At 36.1% G+C, this 27,052-nt stretch overlaps 1 protein-coding gene across 2 annotated transcripts in view; it reads left to right on the top strand.

Annotated features, from left to right (window-relative positions):
* Nucleotides 1–27,052, top strand: part of HCN1 (hyperpolarization activated cyclic nucleotide gated potassium channel 1) — a 244,192-nt gene that overhangs the window by 213,951 nt on the left and 3,189 nt on the right. For both annotated transcript variants that reach the window (XM_004583790.3, XM_058680194.1), the window contains one exon: nt 24,116–24,280. In XM_004583790.3, the coding sequence (XP_004583847.3) occupies nt 24,116–24,280 (165 nt within the window). The remainder of the gene's footprint in view (nt 1–24,115; nt 24,281–27,052) is intronic.

A 27,052-nucleotide genomic window follows, 5' to 3' on the forward strand; every position in this document is an offset into this window, starting at 1 on the left:
AGTTACCTTTCTGAGTTCACAAACTGCACTAAACTGAAGTTAGCATCTTCTTCCTCCATCCCTTCAATGATGTTTCTTTTTTTTTTTTTTTTTTGAAAGATTTATTCATTTTATTACAGTCAGATATACACAGAGGAGGAGAGACAGAGAGGAAGATCTTCCATCCGATGATTCACTCCCCAAGTGAGCCGCAACGGGCCGATGCGCGCCGATCCGAAGCCGGGAACCTGGAACCTCTTCCGGGTCTCCCACGCGGGTGCAGTGTCCCAATGCATTGGGCCGTCCTCAACTGCTTTCCCAGGCCACAAGCAGGGAGCTGGATGGGAAGTGGAGCTGCCGGGATTAGAACCGGCGCCCATATGGGATCCCGGGGCTTTCAAGGCGAGGACTTTAGCCGCTAGGCCACGCCGCCGGGCCCCAATGATGTTTCTTAATGCCATTTTAATATGTTTATGCGCTTTTGTCACATTCTACACTTCATTTGGGAATCATCTGTTCTCCTACTACATGATTATTTTAAAAATTTTGCATAACATAGGTTAACTGTTTTTGCTATCAAGTTCAACACCTGTGCATCACTTATTTAACCTTGTTCTTTCAAAATCCACATCAGCTACTGATCTGTTTTAAATTTTGCCTTTGTCATGTGATTGGAGTCATGGGGTATATAATGTTATATAATTTAAATTAGTGTTATACAGGACATTAATTTTCTGTACTAACCACTTGGCCAGTTATTCAGTTCTCTTACTGCATATAGCAGTTTTGGGGTCAGTTATTTGGAATTTTCAATATAGGCGTTATTGTCTTCTGCAAATGGAGGTGATTTTATTTCTTCATTTCCAATGTCATTTGCTGTCATTGTCTTATTTTGTTGGCAAGGACTTCTCAGTCTGTGTTAAATTAGAATACAGAGAGAGGATGTCTTTGCCCTGATTCCATTTTTAGGAAAAAGCATTCAGTTTTCATCATTTTATCTGAAGCAATTTGAATTTTTTTTTTGGTGTTCTTAACCCTGTTTGATAATGTTTTATTAGATTCTAACACTTGTGAGAATTATTTTAATCCTGAGTGTCTACTGGAAGCTGTCAAGAGTGTTTTAGGTTTGTTTTATCAACACTGTGCCAATTATGTCGTCATATTTTTCTTATTCTTTAGAGATTCAATGTGTAAGAGTACATTGATTTTTGTATTTTGATGACTGAGCCAGTATTGCATGTCTGAAAGTATTCTAAATATATTAAAGTAGATAACTATTACTGGACTTTATTTGCTGATATTCTGGCCACAGTCTCTGCATCAGTGTTCCTGAGAAATACTGGCCTGTGCCTTTTTAATCCTCACATGTGTTCCCTGACTTTTCTATTAGCTCAATTCTCATTTCACAGGATGGATTGGAAAGGGCTCCTGCTGTTTTATTTTCTGAGAAATATTATTGAGAATTGCTAACATTCTTCCCATAAGTGTTTGGTTTACTTTGTAAGATCATTCTATTACTGATAAATGTAAAAATAAATTTCATTACTGATAAATATAAATGTATATACTTATATTGTTATATTTCTCACAGTGTGACTTTGATTAGTTTATACTTCCCAGATAGAGTCTATTCAATGTAGATTATATTTAACTTTCATAGAAGAACAGAATTTTGGTATTATTGATTTAGTTTGCTCTCTGTTTTATATATTTTATTGATTCCCACTGTAATTTCTTCTTACATCCTACTCTGACTTTGGGAATCAGCTTTTCTGTTTTCTCTGTTTTGCTAAGGTGGATGATTTCATCATTGATTTGTATATCTCCAATTCCAGCGTACATATTTCATGCCATTTACTATAAATTCGTCTCTAAGTACTATTCTTGCTTCCCACAAATTTGTCATCATATTTTAATTTTTAATAATTTCATACTTCTTAAATAGATACATTCTTCTTTATTCTGTTTAAATGTTATAAAAATTTGGAGCTATCTCCTGTTATTAATATTTAGTTTAATTGCATTACAGTATATATCTTCTTTGATTCTTTCTTTTAATCTAGTTTTAATATGAAGAGAATTTAAGGTAGTAAGAGTATAATAGTAATAAAAATTACTAAAAAGTTACTAAAATTTACTTTAGAAAGGACTTCAGATTAAGATGGTAAAAATAACATTTTTTCCTCTTTATCTAATAAGAAATTTAAAAATAAGTAGAGTTGATTCTTGCATTACGCTGATTTTAAGTTTGCATCAACTAAGCATGGCACATTCATAGTCCCGATAAGCAGAAGAACCAGAAGTTGCCTCTATTCCTCTGACATGAATAAGTAGACCTGATCAGTGCACCAAACACCAAATAACAATTAAGTAGAGAATGAAAGAGTGAGATAGGGAGATTTTTTCAAAGCTAGATCAAATTCAGAGTTGTTTAGTCTGTGATTACCTAATTATTTCTATGAAGATACAGAAGTGTAATTTTAGATCAGGACATTGCTTTTAAACCCAAAACCTTTGTTTCTCTTTCTTTCTGAGGGAAAGGAGGGGTTTCAAGTGTCACCTCTCTCAGTATTCTCTCCAGGTCTCATCTTACAACCCAGGAGGTGGCATGGGAGAAAGTGAACACAGAGCATGTGTTGATGTAAACTAGGCACATTCAAATGCCCTGATAGAGCAGAGACCAAAAGAGACCAATTTCTTTGCTCTGGTGGATGATTGTTTTTTGAAACAAGTTTTTTTTTAAAAAAAAAAAAAACCTAGAAATTGCTGATATCCACATTCTATTGGAGGTTATTTTTTTGGGAGAACGAACAGGCGTGGGGAAAGGTGAAGGAGTACCTCCCATCCCTATGGTCAGTTAGGATTGAGAATGAGAATGATGGCGAACGGACGAGAGGCTTAGGAGATTCTTCCTTTCTTGTCCAGCTCCATGGGTAGTGAGTCAGTGAGTATTGCAAAGTTCAGGGATCAACAGTCTTGCTTCTGCATTCCTGCTTGACCGCTCCAATGAGATAGATTTTATCATCTTAAAACCTGCCTCTGCATATGAGGAAAACAAGATTCAGAGCTATTAGCCTGGCTGAGTTCTTGAAAAGGAACAAACACAGTTTTAAAAAGTTGGCATTGAATTTAAACTCTGTTCCTCCCACCTTAGCTCGCTTACCTTCCCAGAGGAGCATAATTATCCTCTAGGGATATAAACACCAAGCGTTTTAAACCTTACTTTTCTTCAGAGCCTTCCATAGACTTTCTGTGTATCCAAATGCTAAGCCTCTTGTCATGTACTATAATGTGAAATAAACCCATGGAGAGGAATAATTCCCATCCCTGTTGTTAATAATGCCCAATGCTATCTAGTTTTTAGGAGAATGCAAGGCACTTTATATAGCTAATGTGTGCAATTAAAATTTTGATGCTTAAATGCATTTTTTTTATTTAAAGCCATATATTTTGAACCACAGGCAATCCCAGTTATGGTAATGTTTCATTTCTTGCAGGAGTGAAGCATCTGCCATCTGTAGTTCATAGTTTACTTCACTTCTGCTGTGTTACATGTTCTTACAAGTTGATACTGGTTTTCCAGAATGTATGAGGTAGATGTTGACAGTGAATGAACAACTTTATTAAGTTAGTTTTCCTGTTACATTTATAAAGAGGACAAGACAGCAGCCAGGAAGAAGCAAAACTCATACAGTGTTGATTCTTAGAATTATCTTTTTTACCCTCAAGTTTTGTCTTTTTTTTACTTATTCTGTATCTTTAAGATATTTTTGTTAATAAAGTTTGTTTAAAAGTTGAGGAAATCAGAGATACTTGGGGCATATTCAGAGGTAGACTCGTCCGAGAGGGGAAAGGTGGAGGAGAAAGCACTGAAAGCGATGCATCTGCTTTCCGTCTTGTTTCCTTGGGAAGCGAGCGCCCCTCTCCATCGCCAAGCTGCTGCTTTTTTTTTTTTTAGATTTATTTTATTTTTCTTGGAAAAGCAGATCAGATTTACAGCGAGGAGACACAGAGAGAAATTTCATTCATCCACTGGTTCACTCCCCAAATGCCCCAACTGGCTGCAACAGCTGGAGATGAGCTGATCCAAAGCCAAAAGCCAAGAAACTCCTCTGGGTCCCAAGGCTTTAGGCCATCCTCTACTGCTTTTCCAGACCATAAGCAGGGAGCCGGATGAAAAGTGGAGCAGCCAGAATATGAACTGACGCCTATATGGGATCCCTGCACTTGCAGGATGAGAAGTTAGTCACTAAGTGAACATGCTGGACCCACTAAGCTTCTAATGAGCCTGGTAAGGGAAGTTGTTACGTCATGTCACCCCCAGGTCTCCAAAGAGGGAAGTGCATCCTGGGGGAGGATTCCTTCAGTTGACAGGTAGGAGAAAGGGATCACTACCTCATACCCTCACTGTCCCATTTTCATTCCCCACTCAGAGTTTAATATTAAGGGTTGCTGAAGGATGCAGATTCATCTTTTGTAACTACTTCCTGCTGATTAAGGTAGAGCTTTTTATTATTAGAAAACAAGATAGATCCTGAGGCTGTTACAATGAAATCTCTCTGTATAAGGCAAATATATGTCTAAACTGAATGGATAAATGTTATCCCTGCATATTTCAATAATTCTTTACTGAGTTTCTGAATTTCCATATATATATATAAATTATGTGAAATTACTTTATTGGAAATTCTGTGATACTGTTCAAACTTCAAAAAAAATTAACAGGTTGTGATTCAATTTAGAAAGTAACATTGTTTTGAAAATTGTACATGTTCTTTCTCTTGAAAACAGCTTGTTACATTTTGACTTTCATTGTTCTGTGACATCCACGTTTTACTTGTAATATTCAAATACCAACTTTTGTAAGAATACTCTTTGTATGCTGTTGAAGGAATTTCATGCAATAAAAATGTCAGTTCCTTCCCCCTCCAGTTTTTGTATGCATATCCTAGGAACATAAGGAAGCAAAAGTTTCAATAAATTGTAACTATAGGGCAAACTGCTTTAGGAGAATATACATCACCCATAAGGGCAGTCTAATAAGAGTCTGTTTCCTCGAATGATATTTTCTTTAAGATTTCTCCCTATAGAAAATCTACATTGATGATCAGAGTAATTAATGGTCCTTATCTTGAAGTTCAGAATTTCCCATTTCATGACTTTGCTTTTATAGTCCCACAAGGGATAGCTTTGTATCATCCTCATGTGTTTGTTGCATTACTTCTCATTTTTATTGTTTGATTCAATCTGTCATTTTTTTTAATTATCATTAAATGTTATCTTTTCTATCTTCCACAGGCAAGTAAGTGAATTTCTCTGTGTTTTCATAAAGCTTAACCCATCATTTCTTTGTTTTAATTCCTATTTTGTGTCGTTCTCACATTTTACATTCTGAATTTCCTGGGTTTGGACACAGTTTACAAGTTTGAACGTGCAGCATTGGAGCACAGTGCGTGAACTGTCCACAACACTGAGTAGTAATCTGTACAATATATAAATGGATGGATGGATGGATTCTTAAATAATTTTAATCTTTATTTCTTCTTCTATCAAGCACTAAAATTAGAGAAGTGATAAAGTCACTCATTTGCTTTCATATATTCCTGCGTTAAACTCACCATCTTAACATAAGACACGAATTCAAATGATAATTATAAATCACAACTTCAAATCCAAACCATACTGATTTCTGGAACATTACAGCGAAGTTACTTGCTAATGTAATTCTAAATTGACCACAGTGAGAAAGAAGTTAGACAATAGTGGCTGTAAAATCTATAGCAAGGTGGGGGCAGACATTTATCCTAGTAGCTAAGACCTCTGCATCCCAGCTGGGAGCATAAGGGCTCAGTCTCCAGCTCCAACTCCCGTCTCCAGCTTCCTATGAAAGCAGACCCTGAGAGTCCGTGGTGGCAATTCAAATAGCTGTTCCTGTGAATCACATGAGAAACATGTGTGGTGTTGCTGGCTTGTGATTTTGAGCCTTTCCAACCCATCTATGACCGGCATCCGGGCAGTATACTAACAAACAGGAGCATTTGCTCTCTCTCACTATCTCTGTGTCTCTACCCCTTTCACAAAATCAGGCCTCTCTGTCATTTTGCCTTTCAAATAATTTTTTTAAATAGGATGGTATCAAATAATGCAGTGTGATGCTGTCCGCTAATGCTTTCCGTGATGTATCATATACTGCTCAGCAAGGCAGCCATTAAGCATTTGCTCCAATTAAGCACTTGAAATATGACAGCTCATACGACTGAGGAAATTAGATATTTAATTTTGTTTACTGTAATTAATTTAAATTAAATATTGGTCACACTCTGAAGTTAGTGCTTACCATATTGGACAAAACTACTGTAAGCTGTTTTAATAACAGATGAAGAGGATCTGCAGAAGGATTCTGTCCAGCATGATACAGGAGCTGTTGCCTCCAATTGTTCTTAAGTTCTTAGAAATATTTCAGCATTTCAGAAATTCGTTATTTAGTATTACGCTAAGTGGCTCTACTTTAGTCCATTCTATACTGTTATAAGAGGTTACTACAGATTGAATCAGTTTAAAAGAAGGAATTGTTCTCACAAGTCTGCAAGCTTTAGAGTCCAGTGTGATGCTCCTTGCATCTGGTTAGAGTAGAAAGCATTAGAGAGCACAGTGTGGCAGGAGAGGAACAAAAGAAGGCTGAACTGACTTTTCTTTAAAGCTGCTCTTGTGATAACCAAACCAGTCCCACCATGAAGATATTAACTCATGTCTAAGGGCAGGGTCTCCTGACCTCTTCCATTGCTGTTAGGCCCCATCTCCTACCATTGCTCATCTGAGATTAAGTTTTCAACATATAAACTTTAAGGGACCTATTTCAATCACAGAACTCCCTAGGAGTGTAGCTTCCTCACAAATGAGTCAAGTATATTATGTTTCTTTCTTATTCCCTCTGCAAATAAATATCAAACACTTTTTATGTTCCAAGCAGTGTTCTGACCTTTTTTTGTATAATAGTGAATAGAATAACATACTTGCTTTTAGAAATATTGTACAGTATTTGTGAACATGTTGAAAAATAAATGGATTCGTGAAATACTTTCAATTAATAATGGATGCTATAAAAATAACACCTCATTAATGGAAGAACAGTTCAGTGGATATCTTAATGCAAAGAAATAGCCAGCTGATACTAATCTGATGGAGAAGCATTTCAGCATGGAAAATTATAAGGGCAGAGTTCCTGAAGTGGGAGTAAAAGTAGTGGATTCCAGCACCAAAGGATGCCAGTACTACTAGAGGGATAGACCAAGTCCTTCGGCCTCTGACATGCCTGGGGGAGTCTTGACTCAGGTTCCAAGCTCCTGGCTTCAGCAAGGCCTAATCCAGCTATTGTTGCCATTTGGAAAATGAACTAGCATATGGATGTCTCTCACTCTCTGGCTTTCTCTCTCTCGCTCTCTGCCTATCCCTTTCTTTCTGTATATCTTTGATTCAAATGAATAAAAACAACTTTTTATACCAAGAAATCAGATTAAAGAAATAAATAACAGTGAAGATCCACAGGGTAGGGAAATTGATGGAAGTAATACAGCAGGGTGAGCTGGAAATACAAGAAGTGGTGATCATATTGAAGAGAGATTACAAAAACAAGCTTCCTTTTATGTGAAAACCTACAGAAGGTCACTTTGTTTTTGAGTTTGACACATGGCTTTCGAGTACATATTTGTGGCATAACGTTTGATTTTACTGCCACCTATTATTGAATAGTATTTCTTTTACATTTCACATATTAAAATTTAAATAATATCAACCTATGTATTTTTTCAAGGTTTCTAATATGTCTACCCCTTTGTCACTCCTGTCAGTTCTTAATAGAAGTCATGAATATGAATTAAATAATTAAACTTCATGTTTTGGTAACATTTCACTTAGTTGCTATAAAATCAGTGTGTGTATCACCCCAATATTAATGTGTTTAAACCCTTATGTCAAAAAGATTGGCGGACCTTTGGGAACTTTGGCAGCAAATCATAATGGGTCACTCATGAATGGGATCAGTGCCTGTATACTAAGAGATCATGGAGTTAGCTCATTCCTTTGCTACGTATACAAAGTGAGCAGTCTGGAACCATTAAGAGACCCTCAACAGAACCCTGACCTCAGACCTCCAGCCACTTGTGGGAAATAAATCCCTGCTATTTGTAATCCACCCCATCTGTGGCAATTTGTGTAGCAGTCCAAACTAACCAAAATAATGCTAGATAAGATCTCAAGAGTCCTTTCAGGCTGCTTCTTTTTCTATTCCTGTTCATTTGCTTTCCAGCCTCATTTTTGGTTTTCAGAGTCCCTGGACAATATCGCTGACTAAGATCTTCTTGCCCTACTTCAACAAAATCTGTTCATCTCTTGTCACAGTCAAGTGTGATTAATGAGCTAACAATAGTGAGGTACTTTGAGTGCTTAATGTAAAATCATACAAACTATTATTCTGTTGTGACACTTTCTTTAAAAGTCATTGTCATGCATTGTATTTGTAGAGACTAGGAAAAAACACATGGGAGAAATTTGTCCCTGAAATGGCACAGTTCAACAAAGTATGCAAGTTTAACAACTACATGGAAAGAACTGGGTTGTGACTTCTTAATATAATTTCATTTTCCTCTCAATCTTTTAAATCTGTACCATGATCAGATGAGCTTTCTATGGGAACGATTAATGTTATCTTTTAAGGCATAAGTATAGCCTTAGAAGTAATTGAAACTTCTTTAACTTTCTTCAAGTTTCATTTTTATGCTAAATTAGAGTAATATTTTTTCTGCCTATGAAGTTTGATGGGTTCTTTCTCATTTTGCAGTATTTGAGATTAAAATCTAATTTCATAAATCCCTGAACAACACTCTTCATGAGTAAACCATGCTCTTAAGAATCCACTGTTTGAACAGGTTAATTTGGAAAGCAGTGGTGTCCTGCAGTTAACTTTATGTGCATCATTACTGGAGGACAGATGGCTGGCTTCTTACTGTGTCCTCATTTCAACTCTCTCATTCGCTCCTCTTTCGTGTGGCTTTCCACCTGCCCTAATGATGGAGGCTTTTTAATTCTGCTCCAAGTTTTACTTGCTCTTAAATTTATTCTCTCCCTTCAAGTCTGAAAGTCCAAATTGCTGAAGCCAGACAACCAACACACTGACCACCCTTATTGAACTATTGACCAAATGTGCTTTCAAAGTCGATGTTGGAAGAGTCTCAGTGTATTTTATTGTTCAGTTGTTTCCCTTTCGTATGGTTACAAATTAAGTTTCTGAATTCTATCTTTAGGATCAAACTATAAAAGGATTAGTGGGTAGCATGATGTGCTGGTGTATCCTGTTTGCTGACCAGTAGCTAGTACAAGGTCTGGCATCAGTACCTAACTGCACATCCAAAGACAATGTGTATACCACCCAGGGACTCGGGGTCGTCATCTGGAAAATGAGATTACTAAGACAGACACTTCTATAGCTGCTTCCAGCTCAACAGTTCTGTTAACATTGGGCTCTCGGTGGTTATTCTTACCAGATTCTTTGTTTTATTTGAGTATCATTCTGACCATCCAATGTTTTCTTGCCTGTTCTTGAGGCTGCAGTATTTTTAAAGAAAGGCCGCCTTTTCACTTAGTGCCATCACTGTGGGTATTTTCTAGACTAGTCATGTTGCATTTTGAGGAGAGAGGGAATAAAATAGTATTTGTAGTGATTCATGCTCTCATGAATAAAAATCATATGTAAGTATCTCATGAATAGTGAGACAGGTAGAAATGGTTGAGGCAGTGAAGTTTGATGAGATGCAGTAAGAGATATAAGGAGATTGGTAAAGAGTCTGGGTGCTAGATTTAAGGTTCGAGTTGCTAGTGGACATTGAAAAGTCATAGAAGTTCTCCAAGTTCCTACTTCCATACCTATAAATCAGGGACAATAATTTCTTCCTCACTGGGTTTGTTTGCAGGGATGCAGAATTATCTGGCCAGACTGTAGGCTTTAAATGAAATTATTTGGTCTGACTTTGTCTAGGCAACCACAGGTGAGGACTCAAAATTCAATACTTCTAGAGCAGGATAATTGTTTTAAAGATTTATTTATTTATTATTGGAAAACCAGATACAGAGAGAAAAGGAGATAAAGAGTAGGATTTTCCAGCTGCATGTGGAGCCGCAGATGCTGGAGCTAAGCCAATCTGAAGTCAGGAGCCAGAAGCTGCTTCCAGGCCTCCCAAGCAGTGCAGGGTTCCGAGGCTTTGGGCCATCCTCTACTGCTTTCCCAGGCCACAAGAAGGGAGCTGGTTGGAAAGTGAAGCCAGGACATAAACCAATGCCTATGTGGGTATCCCAGCGGTTGAAAGGCAAGGCTTTAGCCAGTAGGCCATCTCACAGGACCCAGTAGGCTAATTTTTAAACTGATTACTTTTAATTTTTAATAAATGCAGTCATAAATATCCAATTGGTCTCTGACTGAGTAAAGGTTATAAGCCCCTGGGACTATTAGGTGATTTAACATACCTGAAATGGTTAGGACACTATGTGTCACATAAGCTGTACCACAAGATTAACTGTTAACATAAAAAAGGACTAATGTTATATGAAGTGTATATACCTACAAATGTGAAAAGGCTGTTTAAAATTGTGCATGAGGAAATGAAATTAAAGATAAATAGTGCAAGGAAGTTTCCATTCAATGCACTGTTTTTCTCATAATATGCATTTTCTGCAAACATTTCAAAGTACCTCCATATTGTTAATTGAATGCTCATGTGAAGTATAATTCTCAGTTTTAATCTCCTCTTGATTCTGTGTCGTAATTCAATAGCAGTGAAAATAATGTTTGTACATGGAAGAGTATACATACATTTGTGCACATACATATATATACAGCGTGAAATAACACTCTAGAATTTCCCAAAAATCACATTTTCCAAGCAACTAGTTATTAATGTAATAGGAATTGTAGTTATTTCACATATACTATGTAATTTCATATTTGATTAAAATAACTGTAAAATATTCCTTGCCATTTTCTATGTTGGTTTTCCAGATGCATTAGAAGGAAAATGGAAGCATATATATAATTCAAACACTAAATTGGCCAGAAGCATTTTTATAAAAGTTGGAATTATGGGAAGTCTGAAAGATAAGTGAACCTAGAGATGAGTGTGACAGGACTGGGACTCCCACTGCTAGGCAATTTTTCTTCTGTGTTTTCTGCATGTTGTTTACCAATGATATTATTCTGTAACATTATATAAAACAAGATTCTTTCCACCTTCAATTGAATTATGAAATGTATTACACTTGTACACACATGTATTGCTTCTAGTTTATTGTTGAATAATGTACATTTACTGATTCTAAACACGCTCTAATTAAGTATGACCTGTCTATTACCTGTGGAGACCCTTCTCCATACCTGAATTTACTTAGATTGAAAAATTATCTGTGAGAAGAATTCAGCAATGCAATAATGAAGTAGACAAAGTTGGGTTATTTAAAATTGTATATCATCACTTATTTTTGCATGGTGTAATAAATGTAAATGGTATATTAGAATATCCCTAATGATTATGCAAATTTAAAGTACATGGTTACTTTAAAAAATGTCTTTGGACCTCGTGTCATCTATTACAAAAGCAACACATGCACAGTGTATTGATACTGCAATGATTCTACGAGTAGTTCCCCTTGCTGAGACGTGCATTTGTGCCCCACAGAAAAGAACAGGGAATTCACAAGGTGTACATTCACATCAAGTCATTGAAACCACTTATAATCCTGCAGTTATACTGAACTTGGATGAGAAAGATAGCTGATGACTAAAATGGATAAAGAAAAATCAAAGAAATAACATTTTATACCTTAATAAAATTGAACAGAAAGTTCAAAAAATTATGTTTAAACTTTAATTGAATATATTTATTACCTCACTTCATATTTACTGATCTTTGAATTATGGGCCTTTTCTTTTTATCATGAAAGGTTCATTTATCTATTTGAAAGTCAAAATTACAAAGAAGGGGACAAAGAGATTTTACATCCACTTGTCCACTGTTCACATGGCCACCACAGCCAGGACTGGGGAGACAGAAGCCAGGAACTGGGAACTTTATCCGTATCTTCCATGTGGGTAGCAAAGGCCCATATACCTGAGCCATTTGCTGCTTTCCCCAGGCCATCAGCAAAGAGCTGGATCAGAAATGAAACAGCTGGAACAGAAACCTGCACCCCATAAGATACGCCACCTTCGCAGACGATGATTTTACCCTGCTCGAGTCCTTAAAATCAATATGCTAAACAATCTCTTGTTAAAAAGTTTAAAAGATAGTTTTAACTACAGAACATCTACCAATACCTCATGCCCCAATAAGAGATTGGAAATTGAAGTTTTGAAGTTCAGTGCATCTTAAATACTGAAATAATTTACAATAATAATATTTGTGCATGTACTATTATAACATGCAGGAGAGAATGGATATCGAGTTTTGGATTTAGAATTTCTGATGGGCTACATATTAAATAAATTGTACAAATATGTAAAGCTATGATTTGTTATCATTAGACCATGCTTCCATATGTTGTCTGTCACATCTGTCTCCTTTTCCTGTCTAGTTAGAGAATGATCCAGAGAAAAGTTGAGTTTCCATTTCATGGGAATCTTGGACTTGAAATTTTCCCATTTTGTATTAGACTTTGGTTTCTTCAGTATCACACATTCTGATGCTAGCAATAATTTTGCTTATATAAGGGATTTTAATTAAGTCATTTAAGCATTCTAGAGTGTAAATTTTTTGATTGACTTGTTTGATTAAGCTCAATACACAGGTGTCTGATTACTCCACATTTTGTAGTTACAGCCTTTCTAACATGTTATGTTGTAGACCGAGATTAACTCTCTTACAACACTTCATTTAAACGATTATTGGATCAGGTGTGGAAAAAGAAGAGGATGTTATAAATAAGAAGTTACATATATTATAGATGTCAAAATGTTCCTTGTATCCCAGACAGATAATCCTAAATGGAAATTTCAGGCAAGCTGAACAAGTGGAAATCACTCTGCTTTAATAAATCCATCCTAAAGATGCAGTTTGTATTGTAAATTGTTTGAGAAACGAAACAAGAAAATTAAAAAGCTTCCCTTCTCCCCAATTTGAACTTTATCCAGTAAAACTTTGCAGTTTTCAAACTTAGCTCTTACAGAGTTCCTTGACTGTGTAGTGTTGATTTGTTTGCTTGTTTATTTGAAAGAATCATATAGAAAGAGATCTTTGTTCTGCTAGTTCGTTCCCCAGAAGGGTGCAGGGCCAGAGCTGGGCCAGAGCTGGGCCGGAGCTGGGCCGGAGCTGGGCCAGAGCTGGGCCAGAGCTGGGCCAGAGCATAGAAGCAAGGAGTTCTGTTTGGGTCTCCCACATGGGCGGTAGGGGCTCAAACACTTGGGCAGTCCTCCACTGCTTTTCTCTGGCCATTAGCAGGAAGCTGAATTGTAAGTAGAGCAGCTGGGACTCAAACCGGTACCCTTAATGTTACAGACAGTGGCTTTATCTGCTAAATCACAAAACTGACCTGTGTATTTTAAAAACAAAACAAAGCTTCTAACTTGCTTTTATACATCTTCCAGAATGATAAAAATAGGAACTTTATCAGAAAGGATGGGGAAGTAATAACATGTTACTGAATACATTCTGGATCATGTTTTCTTCATGAAGCCCCTTGAATCACATGTGTGTCATAATTATTTTTCTGAGTGGCTGTATATGTCCACCTTGCAATTTTGCTGGAGTTTATGTTCTGTTTTGGAAAACAAAACTATACTCAAAATTCCTGCCATCCTTCAGTGGAACACCTTTGAAACAAGACCTTTTGTCATTGAAGAGACTAAAGAAAGCGATTCCAAGGGTAATTGCCCTTGGCTACCTTTTTCAGTTAGAATCTTGAGAATTATCTCAGGGACCACAGAAATGAACATTAAACCAAAGTGCAAATACCTTTAAACTGAAATATGAAAAGAACTTGAAAAAATACTTAAAAGGAATAACTTTTCAGGTGAAATTGGTTGTTGTCACAGAACCTATGCCCTTAGGACTTCAGAAATGCCTAAGAATCTGTGTAACTCCCTGTGGTATCTGAGTGAAAAATCTGTGGTGATAAAACAAGAGTGTAAATGGGTCATGCAGTAGCATCTTTTTCTTCAAGAAGGTTTTTGATTTTCCTCTTCATTTCTTCAGTGACACAATGGACATTCAATAACGTGTTATTTAATTCACGTTGCTGTAAACTTTCTGTTTTTCTCACCATTGTTGATTTTGTTTTATGGTTTTTCATTTAAGGAATGCATAGTAACTGTGTAATAGAGACTATCCTATCCAGATGTGAAGAGGCAATGCAGTAAATATCTCTACTTCCAAATCAAAGACATACTCCTAGTGAAACTGTAAAATGTATCTTAACAAAAGCATGTTAGACTTTCTACCATTGTCCATACCTACAATGGCAGGATACACTTAAATACTGGAATGATGAACTTATGACTGTTTATGAAGGAGGATACTGTAAGAGCACAGGAGTAGTCATGGGGGGCGGGGTGGAAGAGCTTTGGGGAGGGGCCTAAGGAAATCCCAGAACCTGTGGAACTGCATCCTAAAATAATATTTTTTAATTAAAACTAACTAAATAAATAATTTTAAAAGAAAAATAAAGTGATAACCATAGAAATAAGGAAAATAAGGGATACCAGAGGATGTAAAATTTCATTTTCAGTCCAGAAGATAACATTTAAAAGCACATTTTGCATTTAACATTCAAGTCTTCTCTCACCTGCTGTGTCTGAAGTAAATATTGGAACACCTTGAGAACAAAGAATAATGTGGGATTTCAAAGTGGCAGGCAGGGGAGAGGATGTGATTATTCTGTGAAAAAGAAGGTTGAATTTACTAAGACTTTTAAGTAGTGAATATCTTTTTCTTGAAGGCTTCTCATTTGTAACTCTAAAGACATTGCACTGATTTGGACAGGAATTTGAGACAACAGAAAAAGGAAAAGAAGTTGAGGCCTTGAGTGTATCAGTGAGTAACTTGAAATAGAAATCAATGCTTCAGAAACTTCTGCATATTTTGCAATATTGAAAAGAGAATCCTGGAAAGAAAATCCGCGTCATTAAAGCAAACAAAGAAGAAACAGTTGCAGTAGGTATCAAAACTTCTCTACACATCAACAGTAATACATACATATATACATATACATATACATGCATCATAACTCTATCTCATAACCTTGTTTTGTTTTACATAGCTCTTACCATTATTCAAATTATCTTAAGTGTTTTAGCATTTTTAATCTCTTTCTCTATAATTTAGAATCCGTGACACTAAAAATCTTGTTTTATGCCTGCAGCAGTTAGAATGACACCTGACTAGCCTTAGACCATAGTACTAAATTTAGATGGATGGATGATTTCTGAGCCAATTATAAAACCTTAATAGTGTGTTCAGTAGAAATTATATGGGACCACTTCCATTGCTTCAGTCCAGGAGTTTGTTTCTGCTGATTTGGAGTCTTTCCAGTTTATCACAAAGCATGGCAAGATCCTACATGTGGATTGCAAATTTATTTTAAAATAGATAGTTTTCCTCAATAATGTAATAGAAGCTTCTGGAAATTCCAGTTCATATATAATAGATTTAGGATTGATCTACATATTTTTTCAACTTTAACTGGATACATAACTCTTATGTAGCATAAAGAAGAAAGAATGGTTGAAAAGAATAAAGATGTCTTCTTCAACTACCTCCAAACCGGTAACTATAACATCAAATGGTTCTCAGATTTAACAGTGTAGTTTGAAGGTCTCTTCTCTCCTGCAGAAAGAAGCTGCCATATGGCCTACATTGTGGTTTTTCCATTTACACAACAACTTAATATGCCTGGTTCATGATGAAATACCAGCTCCCAACTGGGAAATTGAAGCAGTGTTCAACTCCTCTCAGCAAGAAAGCTGCAGTTTGATATATTCTGTAAACTGGATTCTGCATTAGCAAGGGGGAAGGATTGGCATAGTTAGAAAACACAGTTGGACTTGTTAAAACAAGCATTTCCATGCACAGATGCTAAGTCTCTTTGGAGCTGTACTTTGGATCACTTTGCTCCTGAGTAGCTATCAAATAAATTTATTCTTGTTTCAGTTTCTTTAGATTTCTACCTTTGTATTAATTTATTAATGTCATCATTTACCTCTAAGACATTTCAAAAATGTCTGATTGGAAAGAAAGGACTTAACAGTGCATTAATATAATCTCCTCTCTATGCATGCTGCTTTAATCAACCCCAAACAATATCCGTCAGGGTTTATTGGCATCATAAGAAGAACTTCACTGTGGCTGAAATCAAGTACTGATCTTTAGATCAACCAGATATTTGACCTTTAAGTAGATAAAGCACTGTTATTCAGGTTGAGTACATTAGTAAATTCAAGTTAATATTTTATGAAATAGTTGTAAGGATTAAGGGTTTTGTCTGTGCATATATTCATTGCTCAGTTCCAGATCCTTCTTGGATCCCAAAATCATTAGATGGCCAACTTTCATAAATAATATAAAATATTTGTATATAACCTGTGCATATTTTGTAAACATTTTTATCTGCTATTTGTCCAATATGTGGATGCAACACAGCCTCTGAGTGGTGTGTTTGAGGTGTGTGTGTTTGCATGTCCACATGTACAACCATGCAACACATATTTGTGTATATGATAAATTCATGAATATTTTAAGCTCAGAAATTGGGAATTTTAAATGTTTATTGAAAATGTGATTGCGAATAATGTTATGTATGCATTTTTTATTTTTACAGCAAAATAAGCTTATTTTAAAATCATGATTTCTACATACCTTTTGAATGTCCTGCATACATTAAAAAGAACTCTTCATAAAAAGCCACTTTATAGTATAATAAAGAATATCCTCAACGCATGGCCACTGTCAGCACAATTACTAATTACATTGAGTACCTGGGTGAATAACCCAGGCCATCCCACCTAAAAATAATACATGGTGGTACTTAACCATGGAGATATCCAGAAATGGTTTTATAGATTTCAATGTGCTTACAGTCTTCTAAAATGGTTTTATATCAAAATAAACATACGATAAAATTTAGCTGGGCATCTCAACATTGGAGAACTTTAAAATGTGAGTCTTTCATCATTTCTTTCTTTAATCAAAGTATTTTCATAATACACATTCCCCGAGAACTTTCTGAAAAATTGTTTATGTGAAAGGCAAGGGGGTCAGTACACACACACACACACACACCATATACACAGACTAACAGAGAACTTAATACACTCTTAAGCCTTTGAGTGTGTCCAGAGCTCAGGTAGGGCCAACTGAAGACAGGAACCAGGGACCTAATTCACTTGTTCATGTTCATCTCAGGAACCCAATTACTTGAGCTATCATTGCTCCATTAACCTTTTTGAACACATGTACTACAGCTAATCTCAAATGAGAATTTCTTTATATTCTTTATCTGCATCTCCCTTGAAATTTTTTTTCTTTACACACTAAAACAAGAGGTCCTTGCTAAATCAAACATTGCCCCGTAATCATTTGTCTATTGGCTACTAGTTATTTCTGGTAATATAAACATTGTCGTTTTTCGATTTTTTTTTTTCTGTATCTAAATGCTGTAGACTTTCTTAGAAAAGATATTTTTATCTTGCTGAATTAAACTGGTAAACCAGTTACAATTACCTGGTACTTGAATGGAAAAGAAAAATAGAGTTTTTGGAAAGCATGTATAATGGTTTAAATAGCTTTTTCTCATTAACAAAGAGATTAGCATTCATTTTAGAATGTTCCAAGTAGATTATCCAAAAAAGATTGTATAATTAAAACAAATGTCCCGAAGAGTTTAATTATAGTTGCTTTGATAGCTAAAACATAATTTTAAGCTTCTGTTGTAAAGATGATCCAAAAAGTGTGCAAAGACACAAAGCAGCAGCATATATGCCACCATGGATCTTCAAGCGTGGTTATGGAGATGTGTTCCGAAAGTTATCCTCATCGCCACTATTGTCAATTCCTCAGTATTAGGTTTCTGGTGTAAGGTATGTAGTAGATGGAGGGTACTCCAGCTAGTCATTTGGTCCTGTGTATTGGAACACAGTGCAGTAGTTAATAATGGGTACGTGGCATTAGAATTAACTTTCTTCTTCTTCACTTTTATTGGACCTTTGAAGTTACGTATCTGTTGTTCATCTTCCAATTTATTCGATTTAGGAATTTCTGCTATTGGTGATAATGATGGTGCAGAAATAGTAATTAAAGATATACCTTGGTAAATCAGGATTCTGAGACTAGGGTGTTTGTTTTACTGGCGCTCAAGAAAAACAAAATCCATTTCTGTTTTCAATCAGTAGCTTGTAAACAGATTGTTTTTGTTTTGAGATACATTGTTACAGGTTCCTTGTCCACTGCTCCAAGTCAAACTATACAAAAAAAAATGGTTTTTGTAAAGGGAAATGTTTTATTATCATTTCTATTCCATCAATAAGTAATTGGGAAATAAATCTCAGACTTATACGGATAGGGAAAAGATTTAGATTTGATACAGGGAAGCTGGTGCTTAGAAGTGCCAGTCAAATCAAGTCTTAATTGGAGTGGTTTGGAATCAGATCATCCTGGTTCGCCCACGTTTATTCTGAATGTCCATATTAGAGGACCTTCTCACTTCTGAAAGGACTCCTATCTAGCAAGTCCTGGTGTTATTTTGACTCCATTTTTTCTGCTAGTTAGATTTTCCTCCTTTTTGCACATTCCTTTGTTGTCTGACAAGTAGCTTTTTGCTCTGGATTCCCTCCGCACATTCACAGCCATGTGCCAAGTATCAAGAATGTAAGGAAAAAATATGTATAGATAGAAAGAGTGTTAAGGTATAAAACAAGGAAACATTCGAAAAGAAAGCACTAAAGTAAATTCCAGATAATGGGCAGTGAAGTATCAATGTGAACATAATTTACTGTGATATAGTATTATAATGAATCACATAATATCTTTATCTTAGATTTATTTTCAATTAATTTAAATGATATAAGTCTGGTTATAAAATCTGCTTACCTACCCCTGGGAAGATGGGGTATTTGGCTATAATGCCCTGATTCTTGGTCCACTGCTGTGGCACAGCTGTTTATATTTTTGCATACCATGGCAGCATCACATATCAGGGAGCTGGTTCAAATCCCAGCTGCCCTGTTTCTATATTCCTACTAATGTGCCTTGCAGAGCAGCAGGTGAAGCCCTGTAATCTGTGTGGGTGACTTGGATAGAGTTTAGAATCCGCAGCTTTGGCCAGGGTGACCATGACCGTCATGGCCATTTGGGGAGTGGATCAGTGGATGAAAGATACCTCTCTCTCTCTCTCTCTCTTTCTCACTCATTCTACCTTTTAAATATACACCTGAACAAATAAGTATAGGAAGCAAAGATCTCATGACCTACATGTTCATTTCAAATCTAACCTTTTCCTCAAACTTAATTCATTATGAATAATATGTTGTAGGCAAAATCCAAAAGTTTCTAAAAAATATTTTACTGATCATTGTCATTCTCTAAATACCCACACATTTTGCCCCTCTCAATTAATATGCATTACTAACCAAACTGACTAATTAATGATCTGAGGTATTTCTTTTCATTAATAGATTCTTGAACCCAGACACAACATTTTTACATTTAGAACTTCAGTTTTATTTTGATAATTGTAATAATTACCTTCACTGTGTTCATTGCTTGTTGGACAGAGCAGTGGTTTTAGAGTGGCAAAATATCACTGGATCTGTACCATTGTTAAAAGTTCTGTGTGAGTATAGATATTTTACTGGTTGAGGGATGGTTATGCTAGTATTTCCTAATTATTTGCCTGCTAAATTGTTGTTCTTTTGCACAGAGGCATTTCCAGTTGGACTCTGCACTGATACCTTGGACTATTTCACACAAAATGAAGAAGATAATAATTTTCTATTCCCTTCAAGGATGCTACACAGCTATTAATATTTTAGCTTTAAGGAACTCATTATAATTTATCATGAGAAACGTAAAAGATAAGTTGGCTAGTTTGAATTACTAGACCTAAACAGCACTTGCATGCAGATGATGTGAATCAAGCATTTCAGTTTGTATAGCAGAGACAAGCTGAGATTAACTTAGGTAATGTGGAGTTTATTATAGGGGACCATAGGAGGAAAGGAGCAAGGCTCTGTCTCAAGAGTGAGAGAAAGATTGGATCTCTAGAAACATGCCCTTTAGGAAACTAGAGTGTTTCCCAAGAACCATTTTAAGGAGATATCATTCCCATAATTCACACGTTTTATGGCTTTTCTATCTGTTCATTCCCCAGAAGAGGCAATTAGACCTGTATCAAACCCGCAATAAAATATACAGAATCAATTTGGGAAAAGTCTTCAGTCAGCCAATCATACATGCTGCTGTCCAAGTTATGGATGATGATAGTTAGAGTATGCGTTATCTGGCTAAGCAAATTAGCACAGATTTACAGAGTCATATGATAAAAGTTTGCGATTTTGTGTGCACTTGCCCACACACACACACACACACACGCGCACGCACAATTAGATACTTTTAGAAAGAAGCAATTTGCTTAATGTCAGGAAGAGTTTCATGAAATGGAATTTCCTGTGGATGCTAAGAGTTTTTTATTTTTTTTTTCCAAAATAACTTTTTACTCACTGGACAGCTTCTAGTATTAACTTTTATGTTTGTGTTCGAAATCCTTGAATGACTCTGTTGAAACTTCAGTATATTGATTCTTAGCAGAGAATTTTTTTCTAGCATATCCCCTTTACCTTATACCAAAAATTAGTATCACACTTTCTTTACTCAGGTGGATATTTGGTAAAGCAATAAGCATGTAGCTAGAGATGTACCCATACCAGTTTAGGGTGCCTGGACTTAATTCCAGACTGCTCTGCTCCTGATCCAGCTTCCAAATCACATTTTCGCTAGGAGAACAGGAGATGACTCAAGTGTTTGAAACCCTGACGCCTACATGGAAAACCAAAGCTGAGTTCCTTCTCCTGTCTTCAGCCTGGCCCAAACCCACCTATTGCGGGCATTTGGGAAGTGAATCATCAGGTAGAAGATGACTTCCACACAGACACACATTACAAAAAAAGTAAAGCAAAAAATAAAAATTTTTCATCACCAATTCGTTTGTTTTATAAACCAATTATGAATAATTATTAGTATGTCTCCATAAGAAAACTTAAAACAGAGAGGTTGACTTCCATTCCTGTGTATGTCAAGATATGTGGATTGTGACAACTCCCCACTGTGTTCTGTACAATGTCACACACACATTCCCTCCTAAGGAGCCCAGCAGTGGTAGTGTAGGCCAAGTTTCAGCCTCTCATACTTGGAGGACTGTATAACTGACCTCGTAGCATGCTGGGACTGTCCATAACTCTTTCTCCTTCCAGTCACTTTACTTTCCCTGTGGTCATTATTCTCTTTGAACATATTGTGCTCCATGCTCTTTTTCCAGTCTTCACCAATTCCATACCCTATGTAATGCAATTGCACTCTGCCTTCAGAAAGCCCTTCATGTCACCTAAGAAACACAAATCTGTACTGTGACGAATGATGTATTGTCTGGATCTCTGTAATTTAGAAAAATATGTTTTGTAATTATTCCTAAGCTTTTGAAAACTATAATGCTGGAATTTGAAGTTCCTTGTCAACTCTTTTGGGAAAGATCAATATCATTCACTATTTTGTATTCCCCATCGTTTCTTTCAAGATACCAGTTAAGGGACAATCATCATTGATTTGAATTCAGGCTATCCTTTATTTCTATTCATTTTTCCCTACTTTTAAAATTTCTCCTAAACATGTAACCCTATTTGTTTTAGAAATTTAAGTGTATTTTTTTTTTCAATTTTTTTTTCTTGACATTGTTCTGTAGGCACAGTGATTCCCCTTTCCACCACTCCCGTTCCCCCTGACAGTTTTCCCACATATTGTTATAACAGTATAGTCCTTCAACAATAATCACAAGTCCAACATTCTGCTATTTAAGTGTATCATGACATTACAGGTATAGACAATGGAAAAAAAATCTAATATCCTATTGTCAAGATATATTTAACAGCTTCATTGAGAGTCCTTTTATTTGAGAGTAGAAATGCATAGTACAATGTATCTTCACTTCCTGTCCATATTAAAGTGTCATAAACGTTGCACTAAAGAATTTGGTCAAAATGAGGTGATATTAACTTACAATAAAGCAATTAAGATAGTATATATGCAAATCTTATTTATGTGTGCTTGTAATGGATCTGTGGTTGTGCGAGTGCGAATCAGAAAAGCAACTGGGAATTGGGGAAAATATTGTATAAACACTTATTTTTGCTATAGCAGACTTGCCTCATAAATATCTAATGAATCTATTAACTACTGAGACTATGGTATCTTCCATTGTTTTTTTTTCCACTTGGTCTAAGCTATTAACACACCTAGGAAAACAAAGCTGCCATGATATCACTAAGAAAAACACATGTCAGGTGTCTAAGATCTGAAATCACTTGCTGAATTTTTTAAAGCTGTTTGCTTTTTAAAGGCATTTATAATTCAAGGTGTTTGATTAACTTTTAAACAGTTGAGTGTTGACAGATTTCAAATCATAAGGAAAAGTTTGGAGTGGTCTAAAGGTTTCTTAAAGCTGGAAACAATTAGGAAACTGTGGTCTTAGCCTTCTTATGTTTGATAATTTTGTTTGCTTTTGTCGCAATCACATACCAGATCCCTGTTCGTCTCTGTGGGAGGGCACTGAAAAAGTTCAAGGGTAAAGTGTTTAGATTTTTCTATGAATGATGGAGGAATCGCCTCTCAGCTAAATCTGCGAGCAGCGAGGCATGTGACAATTTATTCCTACCTTGACTTGATGAGATTTTGGTTCACGGTTGGCAGCTGGACGCACTGCCCAGCTGGCTTCAGTGGTGTGGGTCCCTTTTGCATTTATTTCAGTGTTGGCTATTTTGAGGATAATTTTTCAATATTGCCAATTTTTAAGAATCAAGACCTATATTTCATTATAGGTGAAATAAAAATTATTATTATATTTAGCGATCATGTATGAAGATTCAGATTTTCAAAGGTGTAATGTGTTTTTCAGAATATAGATTTCCAAAACAACCTTCCCTAAATGACATTTAGCTAGAAAGCGCCTGTGTGCATTTGGAATAGAATTTCCTCATTCATGTCTCAATGGAAAGATATAAGTATATTACGGCATGCCTTTAAAATGCCCGTCTGAATCTGGTCCACTTTTATTTCATGAGAGGAGTTTTTTTAATTTATTTATCTTATTATTTTATGATGCAGTTCAAGAGACTCTGGGATTTCCTTTTCCCCTTCCACAAATCCTTCTTCCCCCACATTGATTTCTCCCTACATTAGCACAATAGTATAGCCTTTTATAAACAGTCTTAACTCCATCTTTCTACTCTTTAAGTGTATCCTGATATTGTAGGTATGGACAATGGCGGAGAGTCCTTCATGCAAAATACAAAATCAGTAGCCCTTTCAGTACTGTTTTTGCTACATCTCATGGGTATTGCTATTTTTGCTTTTATTTTCCTTTCTACAAAAAGATTTTTCTTATTAATTTCTTCACTGACTCATAGTTTATACAGTAGCATCATGTGCTTCAGTGAGAGGAGTTTCTCAGTTAATGGTTGGACTCACTTAATGATTTCATCTGTATTGCCCCATCAGCATTGAACCTTCTAGAACCCACCAAAGTTGCTGTGGCATTATAACCTGTTCCTGAGCTCAACTCCACTGTGAATTTTTTCTTTACTTTTTGTGCATCTTTTTTGTTTTCATTTTAATGTGACAGTATTAGGAATTTCAGGGAAGATAAATATTTCTTTTTTAATCCAAAACTTCAGTTGTTGAAAACACTATTATTTTAATATTTAGTGAAAATTAGGAGGAATTTCTTAGTAAGACAGAAAATACTGCTGACGTGGTTTCTCACATCAAGAAATTTGTAGTTGTAAGAGATCTAAACAGCTTATGAAATAAAATTTGCGAACAAGTATTTCTTGTTTTTATAGAGATTTGCTTGCTGACTAAAGGACGTCGCACAGCCAGTGTCCGAGCGGATACGTATTGCCGTCTCTATTCTCTGTCGGTGGACAATTTCAATGAAGTCCTGGAGGAATACCCTATGATGAGAAGAGCTTTCGAGACTGTTGCTATTGACCGACTAGACCGAATAGGTACTCTTTACCGTGTTCCTCATGTATAATTCGCTTGCAATACAGATAAATAATGGGAGTTTATAATCCTAAGATCATAGATCGCTTGTCAGTTTGCCTAAAAATTAGTGCTTAATTGTAGTTGTAGCCATTTTTCCTAAAATGTCTCTGGCCCCATGTATGACTTTTAAGATTTTGGCTTCATGTATTCAAGTCTGTTTTTACTAGACACACAATCTAATTTCCCCAGAGATACCAAAACAATTTGAATCTCAGGTAAAAAGCAAAAACACCATTTCTAGGTAATTTCTACACTTATCATAGAATTTCAAGTAACATATTACGAGTCTACATGACAAACTAAATTTTATCACAAGGGTTTTGTTTTTTCTATGAGTCAGTATTTGATTGTTAAACAAAGAATTGGAAATTGGTTTATTTTAAATTGGCCTTGTCGATTAAATTCATTTCAATAAGCAGAAACTTATTGAAAAGTTTGTATTACAGACTCAAGAGGAAAAAAAAATGCTGTGGTAGAAGTGCCTTACATAGATTCTTTACTCTGCAAACATAAAAAATATTTTAAAGACCACCACTTGAAATCATATAATAGAGACTTTACTGTAGCTTATATATTTGCAGAATTGCTATAGTGCAGTTAGATCTGATTGCACTGCTATTAATGTCCCTAGATATGCTGGAACATTCTTATCTGCCATAAGGTAGTATGGTTTCATTTTCCACACCTAAACCCTCTTCACTCGCCCTGTCATACTCTGTCTGCCCTCTTTCTCAGCTGATCTCTCCCTGCTCTTTGTATTTCCTTTTGGATGTCACTCTGCAGAAATCGTCTCTGACACTCCCCAGCCCAGAGAGGTGCCTGTGCTGGATGCGTCCCACTTACCCACAGAGGGTTCTCCTGGGCAGCAATTACATTCACAGTTCTCAGTACAAAATGAGTAATTTTTGAAGAAAGGAGGGGAGGGAGGAAAAAAATAACTGAACTCAAAGGAGGTAGGGCTGGGATCTGTTAGAATGGAACAAAGAGGAACTATTTTCTTCTGATTGAAGGTAAGAGCTTTAGACCGATGCGTATTATGTCAGTGATTTTTTTTTTTCATGCACTTTGCATTTTTCTCTGTAAATAAGAAACTTAGACATAGTGGTAGGCTTGAGTGTTATCAGTATGGATAACTATATACTGGGCATTTTAGGATTCAACATCTAAGACAATAGTGTCCATAGGAAATTTGGTACTCAGGTACTGTAGTAAGTGTCCTTATCTGAAAATATCTTTGTTCTTTGTCATGTAGGAATACATTTTCGGGGTAAGAGAACTAATTTCTGAATATTTAAATTGTTCCAAAAGAGCTAAACACTTTTAGAAAGTTTTACAAACAGGAAGCTTCAACAGAGTATATCTGTTCATCTCACACAGTTTGATTTTCATCTGCTTGTTGTGGCTCATTGCTTTATCAGAAAGTTTGCAGCAAGTAACTTACAGTCAATATGCCTACTAGTAAGCACCAACTATTTGCATTTTTCATCTTTGAAATCATAACAGCGCACTAAGACATTATTTTCCCCAAGATTTTTCATGCTTAGATTATTAAATTTTGATCGTTTATAGAATCATAAGCAGAAATTATCTTCCTTAGTTACATGGGCATTTCTAATAAATAGAGTTGGTTCAGGAAATATGCTAAATATGTATTAATATTTATTACTAATATTGGAGTTTTATCTGTGAAAAATACAAGTTTGTCAGATAAAATGATTGCTTTCCAAAGCAGTCAAGGAAATAACATGCATTCCTATTTCAAAAATACATTTTATTGCCTTAAATTTGATTATTTAGAGATTTGACAAATTGATTCACTACTTTTCCCTTATTATCCTAATCAACTATTGATTCTCCTGGTATTCTGCCAGTAAATGGCTGGCTGTTGACTACAGAGAGCTAGTGGCCTGCCGTAGTGTATGCCTTGGCTTCAATAAGAGAAATGGGCATAATGTGGTTCTCAGGCTGGCTACAAAATCTGTATTGCATGCCTGGTTATTCAGCTTCAGTTGGTGTAAGTGGGCATTAGTATTCTCTAAAGTCACACTGATGGGGGCCAGTGTCATCTCAAGACCAGTATAACCCATTGCCTATGGTGCTGGCGTCCGATAGAGTTGTCAGTTTGTGTTCTAGCTGCTCCTCTCCCAAGTCCAGGTGCACCTGATAAAGCAGCAGATGACCCACGTACTTAGGCCCTTATAGCTATGTCGGGGAACCGGAAGTTCCTGGCACCTGGCTTCAGCCTGGCCCATACCTGGTTACTGTAGGTATTTGGAAACTGAACCAACATGTAAAAGAGCTTACTTTCTCCTTGTCTTTCTCTCTATAACTCATCCTTTAAAGTAAACAAACAGATGTTAAAAACAAACAAAAAATAATAAAGCTCCAGTTGTTAGAAAAATATGTGGCTAGAATTCAGAATCACTAGCAGAGATGCAGCATTTAATTCAGCAAAGCAGGGTTTTGTTTTTCATGGTTTCTTTTTTCTTAAGAAAATTCTTTATATATTTACTTGAACAGCAGAGTGATAGAAAACAAACGAAAGAGGGAGAGACAGATCTTCATCCGTTGGTTCACTCCTGAGAGTGTCCACAATGGCCCTGTGGCATGAGGCCAAAGCCAGGAGCCAGGAATTCTATCCAGGCTTGCCACACGGATGGCAGGAACCCAAGCACCTGCACCTTTATCTGCTCCCTCCCAGGTGCATTCGTCTGGTTAGAAACACAGAGTAG

Source organism: Ochotona princeps, chromosome 23 (assembly GCF_030435755.1).
Source record: "Ochotona princeps isolate mOchPri1 chromosome 23, mOchPri1.hap1, whole genome shotgun sequence".
NCBI lineage: Eukaryota > Metazoa > Chordata > Mammalia > Lagomorpha > Ochotonidae > Ochotona > Ochotona princeps.